Source organism: Pituophis catenifer, unplaced genomic scaffold (assembly GCF_029215685.1).
Source record: "Pituophis catenifer annectens isolate HBS135680 unplaced genomic scaffold, rPitCat1.0.hap2 SCAF_2, whole genome shotgun sequence".
NCBI lineage: Eukaryota > Metazoa > Chordata > Lepidosauria > Squamata > Colubridae > Pituophis > Pituophis catenifer.
The window spans coordinates 189,824,254-189,834,506 of NW_027256882.1; the positions used below are offsets into that span (position 1 = coordinate 189,824,254).

Consider the following 10,253-nt stretch of genomic DNA (forward strand, 5'->3'; position numbering starts at 1 on the left):
ACCCGGTCACATTCCCCAATGAGGTAATTTCGAGGGTTGTAGAAGTCATTCCCTCCAGGCATTGCTGATATCCTCGGAGATGGCCTTGACTTGTTCAGCCAGAATGCATCTTGTTATGACTGAGGAGTAAATTCCTTGGTGCAGCTGCGAGGCATGATTTCCCATCCCACTGCCTATGGCAACTCGGGAGCAGGTCAGGGAAGCTTCACAAGTTGACAGGCTTTTTATTATTAGGGATACATAGCAACAATTTAAATTTGAAACATTTTGAGGGTCAAGTGCCTCATTTTGTCATTCTGAAAATCTGTTTGAAACATCCTCCCTTCCAATTCAAAATTAAACATCCCTTACAGAAAAGTTGGAACAATTTATTTCAAATTTAAAATGGAGTATTTTGAGCTAAAAATATTTCAAATTTGAAAAGTTTGGGATTTTGTTTTGAATGATACTTCATAATTTATTACTTTTAATAAATAATATATCTCATCTTTGCATGGGTAAATAAAGAATACTACCAGACACCATTTTGGAGAATTGGGTTTTCCTGGGTGGGAGTCAGAATTTAATATAAAAGAAGCACAAAGTTAATGCCAGACTCTAAATCCAGGTATCTAGAGGTACACAAGAATTCAGTGTAATTGTTGAGATTGATTTTGATCTAAAGAATTTGATCTAAAGATGTGGTAAGCTTCTTTGATTTTTCTTTTTTTCACATTTTTTACACTCATAGAAAAATCTTTTTTGGGGGGGACAAAGCAAGAGCCATTAAAGTTAGCCTAGAACACAGATGAACACACATCAGTTGTGTCAACTGATTGCATCATTCATTGTCATACAAATAAGTTATTATCTTTCAACAGGAAATATGTACACACCAACTTTTTCCCACTTAGTGGGAATTCATAGAAGGGAAAAGGCACACAGTGCTATTCTCAGATATAAAGGTTCAGTTTTTGTGTCATGTTGAGAAAAAAGGACGTATAAGAAAACCCTTTGCCTCAGCCCACACATCCTTCTTTTGTACTAAAGTCTGATTTAACAGACTTTTGCTCTTCTCCCTTCAACTGTACGCTATGGAAAATGTGTTTGTTCTGTTTAGTTGCAGCATCTGTCTGTTTCTGCTCTTTGCTTACTTCGTTCTCACAAGTGAAACTATCATTGCATGGTGTGATAAGTAGTTTTGTTTTTTATCCAGCTTATTTTGGATGTTGATTTAGCATGAGAGGGAGTGACTGGCTCAAGGCCATCCCATTAGCTTCTATGCCTAACAAAAGACCAGACCCTGGGTCTCCATGCTTCTAGTCCAGTACCTTAATGGCTTACATTTTGTTCTGATGGCTAAGCCTATCACTAATATAGGCATTTTATTTATTTGTCACATTTCTATGCTGCCCAACTCCCTGGCATAAATAAGCCAAAGTGCCTTTCTGTTTGAAAGAATATTTCAGTGGATTCTATGGACAATATAACGATGCTATTTCTCCTAAATTCACACATACCTTCTCCTATTGGAGGACCGTGGACAGGTAAAAGCTGAACCTGAGAGCTGTTCAGCATACAGACCATATGGGCAGACCTGAGGATTATTCTAAATAAATAGAAATAATTAATTAGAATTTTTTTCTTTAATATGCAATTACATAAAAATTATACTCCTCCTGGATTCAACTGAGAGTGATGACATATTTATGTCATATTTTGATAGATTCCACAAGAACACTTTGCATTTTCTTTCATAGGATACTTCTGAATTTCCAGTACAGAGCAGTAGGTCCTGTAAACCTATTCAAGGATACAACTGTAAAAATGCAGTTTCTATCCTGAGGTTTATGAACAAGGATATATGAGCCAGTCTGGCTCTATCTAGTTGAACATTACCCAATTTTGCTTCTGTTGTAAATAACAAATATAACTTTAGACAGTTATTGACAGTCATGCTTTTGGAGAGTATCTTTGAACTTAGATATGAAAAATGACTGGCAGAAGCTAACTATACTCACGACAAGAGTAGCTACCTTAAAAGTTTGTTTTACAAGAAGAAGGGAAAGATTTGAATTTAGACTGAGGACTGAGTTCTCTGCAAGAGGCAAATGACTTCACAGGTTGAACTTGAAGGAAGTTCCTCCTGATGGGCAAAATCATGGAAACAACTTCAAGTACAAAGAAGTCAGTAGAAAGTCTCTTCACCTTCTCAAGCAAGGTTGTCTAGGTAAGATGAGCTCCCTGGTAAAGGGAATGTAGGGACAGAAAATGCTGTTCTCATCGCCAGGTAACTTTCCTTTTATAGAATTACTTTGTTAAAAACAAAAGAGGTAACCCCATTTTTAAAATTGATGACTCACTGTGTTTCACACAAAAACCATTATCATACAGAAATACATTCTTCTAGTTATGTTGGCACTTTGGAGGGCCCCTCCTTTGTTTGCCTATCCCTCACATGTAGTTTTATTCATAGAGTGACGTCTCTTAAATCTTGCCTTCTCAAAAGGCTAGGCTGAACAATTCTCTGGTCTTTTGGTTAAATCCATTTCCCAATATTTTAAATACCTGTCCTTCTGGTAAAGCTCCAGGGCAGCGTGGATCTTCAGAGCTGAATTCATTACCAAATCCTGACATGTACTGCAAAACAAAAGGACATGTTATGCGAAGAAATATTTCCTACCTTGTTGAAAAATTATAGTTTTGCTTTTTCAGATTTATCATTAGATGGGCATGTCAGCTTCAGTTACAAATTGGATTCTAGATTTCGGAATTCAATTTCTCTTGCGGTCATTTGATCTGTGCTGGAGGAAATGAAAAGAAACTATTTCTCTTATCCCAATACCATGGTGTGGGTTTTAATGGAATAATTTCATTCGCTTAAGCCCTACCTTGATGTCACATGGCTTGCAGGACAAGTGGATATTTGGAGCTGATCTCCACTCTGGTTTTTAATCATCTACATTATATTCATGATTTAATAAATCCTAATGTTATTTTTAAATCACTGAACTACCTCTAGAGTTAAAAGTGATACAGACTGTTGTCTATTTCTTAAGAAAGAATTCTATTTCTAGAAAAAGTTTAATGCCGCATGAGAGAGGAATATAGCCATCCTAGAATCTGATAAAGAAATGACTGCAGTCAAGAAGTCTGTGTGTTTAGCTGCAATTTTCATTCCTATTGTCTTCTGTTTTATTGATTCTACAGAGTTGCATAGCCTCTTCATTACAATTGATAAAGAGAAGGTTGGCTAATTTTCAGATTTTAAAAATCTAATTCGGAAATAACTTTCAGGCCACCTAAATACTTCGAAGAGGAAAATTTAAAACTGAGAAGACGCTTCCAACTTTTGGCACCACTATGCCCCAACGCTATCGAAGTACGTGAAGCAGTTCGACTTCCAGCAACGGCTGCAGCATGAGGGAGAATCGATCAGCGAGTACGTTGCTGCCCTGCGCAAGGCCGCAAACCAGTGCGAGTACAGAGACCTTGATGAGATGCTGCTAGAGCAACTAATCTGCGGAGTGAGAGATATTCGCTTGCAGAGGAGGTTGCTCACAAAGACAAATCTCACGCTAGACACCGCACTGGACGAGGCAAGGGCTCAAGAATCCTCATCCAAGGCAACCGAGAGACTACAGGAGACGATGCAGAGCAGAACGGCACAGAAGTCTGCCCCGGTTCACCAGGAAACCGTTGGAACGGGGAGCGAGGGAGAGTCAGATGAAGAGGTCTGCAGGACCGAGCAGTACCCGCAGGACCGGTGAGGTCAGCGAGATGCCTGTGCGAGTTGTGGGGGACCCCATCTGTGCCAGACCTGCAAGTTCCGAGACGCCATTTGCCGGCAATGCGAGCAGAAGGGGCACATCGCCAGAATCTGCAGAGCCAAGCAGAACCCCCATTACAAGCCGCGGAGCAACGCTAGCCAATCAGAGGGGGCGCAGCGAACGAGAACCAATCCGAAGGGCGGCTACAGGAAGAGCGTGAAATCTGAGGATCTCGAGGCCTGCACCATCAGAATTGGCCGGACCTGCACATCTCCCGGGGAGAAGACCTACATGACGGTTGACATCGAGGGGCAGGAGTGCGTAATGGAGATCGATACTGGATCCCCAATTACCATCATGTCCTGGGACAAGCTAAAGAAGGCCGTCCCCAGCATCCAGAAATGGCAACTGTGGCACCAGCGGCTGGGACTGCGCGATTACCAGGGGAACCACATCCCTGTGGAAGGAATCCTTCAAGTGCATGATCGCAGTCCCTTCCGTGGAATTCTTGGGGTACCGGGTAGACGGAACCGGCATACACCCCACTGAAAGCAAGATTAGGGCGATTCGAGAGGCTCCCACCTCCAAAGATAAGGCGGAACTACAAGCGTTCCTGGGACTATTGAACTTTTACACAATTTTTCTAAGGGACAAGGCAACGGTAGCGGAGCCCCTGCACAGACTGTTGGCCAAAAAGTCCAAATGGGTTTGGGGGAAGGCTGAAGCTACCGCGTTTGCTGCTGTAAAGAAACTCAGCCAAGAGTTTTCTAATCTAGTACAATTCTACGCTTCCCTTAGTGCTAGTCTGTGACGTGTCTCCTTTCGGCGTGGGGGCCGTCCTGAGCCACAGACTACCAAATGGTCTAGAGGCACCCATCGCCTACTACTCCCGGACTCTTTCAAGCACCAAAGGAACTACAGTCAACTTGACAAAGAGGCCCTGGCAGCTGTCTCAGGAGTCAAGAAGTTCCATGAATACCTGTTCGGCAGAGACTTCGAACTCATCACAGACCATCGCCCCCTTCTGGGTCTCATCACAGGGGACCGACCCACCCCGGCAGCCCTATCTCCCAGGATGACACGCTGGCATCTTCCTGGCAGCATACTCCTATCGCCTGGTACATCGACCAGGGTTGAGCATGGGCAACGCCGATGCCCTCAGTCGTTACCCGTTACCGGACAGGATAGAGGACCCCACACCTGGAGTTCCAGTCCTGCTGATTGACGTCTTGGACTCGGGGCCCATCACTTCAGCAGAGGTGGCGAGGGCCTCAACCAGAGACCACATGATTAGGAAAATCACGAGTTGGGTCATTAGGGGGTTGCCAGAAAAGACTGAGGGCGGGGAATTCAAACACTTCGCTAACAAAAAGGGCGGGCAAGGGTGTTGTCTTTTGTGGGGCGATCGGGTTATTGTTCCCTTGTGCCTAAGGGAAAAAGTTTTAAATCTATTGCATGAGGGGCACCCCGGGATTGTGAGGATGAAGGGGTTAGCTAGGAGTTATGTATGGTGGCCCCTAATGGATAAAGACATCACTGAGTGAGTTGGGAAGTGCCAACCCTGCCAGGAGTCTAGGCCAGACCCCCCCCCACACAGCACCGGTTAGGGAATGGGAATGGCCCCAGGGTCCGTGGTCTAGGATCCACATAGACTTCGCTGGCCCATTCCATGGACAGGTATTTATGGTCATCGTGGATGCTTTCTCGAAGTGGGTTGGAGATCAGACTCATGAAAACCATTACCACCGACGCCGTCATTAGGGAGCTAAGGCAGTTGTTCGCCACCCATGGCCTACCGGACACCTTAGTCTCAGATAACGGGCCCCAGTTCACGGCCACGCAGTTTGAGGGGTACCTAGAGAGTTGGGGATCAGACATGTGCTATCCACTCCATTTCATCCGGCTAGCAATGGATTGTCAGAGAGATTTGTGAGAACGGCTAAGGAAGCCATCTCACGCCTAGGTCCCGGGGACTGGCAGGAGAGGATAGATAAATTCTTAATGACCCAACACGCCACACCATGCACCGCCATAGGCAGGAGCCTGGCAGAACTTCTGATGGGGAGAAAGCTCCGAGGAGTCCTACACAGGCTACACCCCAGTTATTCCCCTGACAACTTCCGAGGGGCGGAGAAAAGACTTAGGGAGTTTACAATAGGAACACCAGTATTTGCTAGGAATTACGGGAACGGGCCCCTCTGGGAAACCGGGACAATCACGGAGGTAACTGGGCCCAAGTCGTATAGAGTAGACATGGGAGATGGGAGGATTTGGCGCCGACACATTGATCAGTTACGGAAGCGTTTGGCCGCCGACACAGAAGACATCTTCGACGATGTCTTCGCTCCCTAGCTACCAACAGAACTCTCGACCTAACTCAAACCCGAGTCTAGCGGAGGACTTAGCTGTTGGCCCCGAGATCCAGCGCCACCCCATCGTGGAAGATCGACCAGCCGCAGAAGTTGCCGCCCATAACGAATTCTCGGAGGTTCCATTGGCGGAGCAGGGAGAAACAAGGAGTTCCTCTGACCTGCTCGATGCCACACCTCCGACTGAACTGCGCAGGTCAACTAGGGTGTGGACACGCCCTGGTCACCTGAGAGACTTTGTATGCTAATGTCCACCCGAAGTGACCTCTGGGAGGGGAGGAGTGTTATGTATGTAGATTTGGGCGGGCAGTTTGAATTAACTGACCATCAGCTGATTGGCTGACCACCACAGCTGCAAGGTATATAAAGGGAGCTGTTTCCCCTGGTCAGTTGCTGGGTTCTCACCCTACAATAAAGAGCTGTTGTCACTCACTGCCTGGCTTGCTGCATCCTCATTTACCCAACTTAACAGAAAGGTTTGGACTTATTTCGTTTGTGGCTAAGAAATGACCCTAAATTGATCCCTCTTTTTACCTTTCCCCCTAGTTCTGCCAATCCTTCTCCTATATTCATCCATTACTGAAAGGATGAAAACATGTCTTATCTTAAAGAAATGAAGAAAAACCTGACTGTAATATTTAGATTAATATCCTTTTGGCCTATCCATCCTATATTGAACCTCCCAGTCTTCCCTCCCAGCTACTACAACAATTACTACTGCTGACGTCCCAGAATATATAATATATCCCTGTCTACTTAATCTGTTTACTAAACTGATGTCTGTTAAATGAAATTGTTTGCTGTGATTGAAAGTAAACTGATTTAAACAAATTGCTGTTGGAAATTAGTAAGATTTGGCTACACATGCCTCATTTAAGCTGAGTATTGTACTGTGAGTTCTGGTCCTGCCTTAGACACAATGGCAGCTGGGTCACCTTGAGCCAGTCACTTTCTCCCAACCCTGTGAAGAAGCCAGTGGCAAACCAATTCTGAAAAACCTTACCAAGAAAATTGCAGGAACTTGCCCAGGCAATCTCCAAGAATCACAATTGAATGGAACAACAAAAAATAGTATGAATATAATATAGTATACTAAAGTCCTGAAATGTATTTTGGGAACTTAATTCACTATTTTGAAATTTGGGGAAATACTTCCCTTGTTTTTCAATCAGAGCTTTTCAGTTGTCTGTTGATTCAAGCTTTTATCATAAAGAACTTTAATAAGTTGGAATGTGATCAATTAATTTGTCTAAAATGAATTTTCCCCTGCTAATATTGCCTAAAAAACAGGATTGCATTCAATACTCACTCACTCACTCACTCACTCACTCACTCACTCACTCACTCACTCACTCACCCATCTATCTATCTATCTATCTATCTATCTATCTATCTATCTATCTATCTATCATCTATCTATCTATCTATCTATCTATCTATCTATCTATCTATCTATCTATCTATCATCTTCTATCCATTCATTCTATTTCTGTAGCTGCCCAACTCAATCAAACTGAGCAGATTGCAATTGTACATGAACATTATGGAAATTTTAACCTCGAAAACATTTAAGGCACTTTTTTCATTTGACAACCTGAGTGGAATGTGAAATGCATGTTTTAGAATAATTAATAGTATTAGCTGATCGTTTTCATAATACAGAGAGCTGTCAAAAATGTACAGCCTGGCAATGCCCTTAATTAAAGCATTGTTTGATATGTAGATGTGGCCAGAGGCCTTAAAGAATTTAGAATAGAATAGAATAGAATAGAATAGAATAGAATAGAATAGAATAGAATAGAATAGAATAGAATAGAATAGAATAGAATAGAATAGAATAACAGAGTTGGAAGGGACCTTGGAGGTCTTCTAGTCCAACCTCCTGCCCAGGCAGGAAACCCTACACCACTTCAGACAAATGGTTATCCAACATCTTCTTTAAAATTTTCAGTGAACATTTAATATGTTTTCTACACAATAACCCAATAATGATTACTTTTAAAAAAAAAAAAAGTTCCTCCAATACATAATTAGATGTCCAAGATTATAAGAAGGCTTTAAGTAAAAAACTATGATATCTTGATTCATGAAAATCAATGGAGGGGCATTTTTATTGCTTCTATAGCAGTAAAATTTTAATTTCAGAGAACTAGTGAAAAAGAAATGACACATAATATGTATCAACTGTATTCTTACCGATTAAAAGGATAGAAAGAAGCTTTACAGAGGGCCTTCAAATTAGGATTTTTCAAGTGAAGTGTAGGTAGGTTGAACCTGGTTAGACTGATGGATCACCAGTTCTAGAACTCTTTCAGAAACAATGAAAAAGCCATTCCTCCAGCTGCACTGATAAAATGTGTGCAATTAATACATTTAGTTTGCTTGATGAGCTAGCTGAGACATAACTTTTCAACAATTTGTTAAAACATGAATTTTGTGGAATGGTCAGAATATATTTTCTCCCCTGACTTAATGAATCAGTTATCTCTTAGCTCTTTATAACTGATGAAATTTAACCTTCCAGATAGTTTTCTAAGGGACAGCTATTAACAGTTAATGGAATGAAGTTCTTATTCAAAATCCGTTTTATTGCATCAGACCCTCTTGGTGAAATGGTTTGGTTTCATTCATTTGGAAATTATTATGCAAAGCTGTTTTGGATTATCCTCAATATTAAGAAATTTATAAAAGCATGATACTGAGTAATGCTTGTTAAATATTCTTCTCATGTGTTTAACACATTCTATATAATTTTAAAATAGCTCTTTATAAAGGGGTGTTGTAATTCCTGTTTCCCAGCATTTTAATTTAATTTAATTTAATTTCCAATTTATATACCGCCCTTCTCCCTGAGGACTCAGGGCGGTGTACAGCCAAGATAAAAAACATAGAATACAAATATTAAAACATTTAAAAATATATATAAATTTTGGCCCGAAAGTTAAGAATCACAGACTAATTAAAAGAATTTAAAAATTTTAAAAATTTCTTCTTAAGCCAACCCGGCTTGCTGAAAAAGATAGGTTTTCAGGGAACGACGGAAGGCATTGAGGTCCTGGATTCTTCTTATCTCCGGGGGCAACTGATTCCAGAGGGTGGGAGCCCCCACAGAGAAGGCCCTCCCCCTGGGGGCCACCAGCCTACATTGTTTGGCTGATGGCACCCTGAGGAGGCCCTCTCTGTGGGAGCGCACGGGTCGATGGGAGGTCATCGGTAGCAGCAGGCGGTCTCGGAGATAGCTAGGCCCTATGCCATGGAGCGCTTTAAAGGTGATAACCAACACCTTGAAGCGCACCCGGAAGACCACCGGGAGCCAGTGCAGCTCGCGCAGGAGCGGTGTTACATGGGAGCGCCATGTTGCTCCCATCACTACCCGCGCTGCTGCATTCTGGACCAGCTGGAGCCTCCGGGTGCTCTTCAAGGGGAGCCCCATGGGAGCCCCATTTCCCCAATTGTGGAAATTTTCTAGATTTAGATCTAGTTTTAAACATGTTAAAAATCTAACCGTACAGCAGTTAGATCTGCCACAATCTAAATTTGAAAAGGAATTAGAAAGAATGAAAATTTAAATATACAGCTTTAGGTGAAAAACTTCTTACTTCAAGTAAATGACCCCATGAACATCAGCAATCAAAGCTGTAGCAAACATCTGAGGCTGGTTTGTCTGTTCATAGAAAGCATTTGTATATGCAGCAAGGGTTCTCTATAAAAAAGTGATTTCACCAGTTCATCTCAAAAATGATGAAAGCATTCTAGAATTCTACTCTGTTCAGAAGTATGTTAATGAATGGGAATGAAGAAATTCTGAAATCTTTTAGTCAAAGCAACAGGATAGAGATTTTCACTGCTAACTTACCTTTAACTCTCTTGTTTCTTCCATGTTTCTTATCATTCCTGAGGATATTGCAAAAACTAAGTGTGTTTGGTCAAATCACTGCCAAAATGGTCTCCAAAATTATTTTCTTTAGCAGCAACTGGAGAAAGTTAAAATAGCACAATGGCAACCAAGCTATTCTGCAAGTGAGAAAGTCCAAGAGAGATTTCAAACTATTTACTCAGTGGAGCCTGGGTTTAATGAGAAACAGGCTTCTCTTCTGGAACCAGTGGAAGGATCTCTGCAAATCAACAACCAGGA

The 10,253-nt window shown here is 42.2% G+C and overlaps 1 protein-coding gene across 2 annotated transcripts in view; it reads right to left on the reverse strand.

Moving 5' to 3' along the window:
• Nucleotides 1-10,100, reverse strand: part of HGD (homogentisate 1,2-dioxygenase) — a 40,456-nt gene extending 30,356 nt beyond the window's left edge. Inside the window, exons 1-3 of one of the 2 annotated variants that reach the window (XM_070935306.1) lie at nucleotides 9,975-10,100; nucleotides 2,548-2,619; nucleotides 1,500-1,588 (exon numbers count right to left, since the gene is read on the reverse strand). In XM_070935306.1, the coding sequence (XP_070791407.1) occupies nucleotides 1,500-1,588; nucleotides 2,548-2,619; nucleotides 9,975-10,010 (197 nt within the window). In that variant the 5' untranslated portion in view covers nucleotides 10,011-10,100. Of the gene's footprint in view, nucleotides 1-1,499; nucleotides 1,589-2,547; nucleotides 2,620-8,314; nucleotides 8,328-9,974 lie in introns of those variants that run through there. The other variant, XM_070935307.1, reaches the window with a different exon arrangement.
• Between the last annotated feature and the right edge of the window lie 153 nt (nucleotides 10,101-10,253).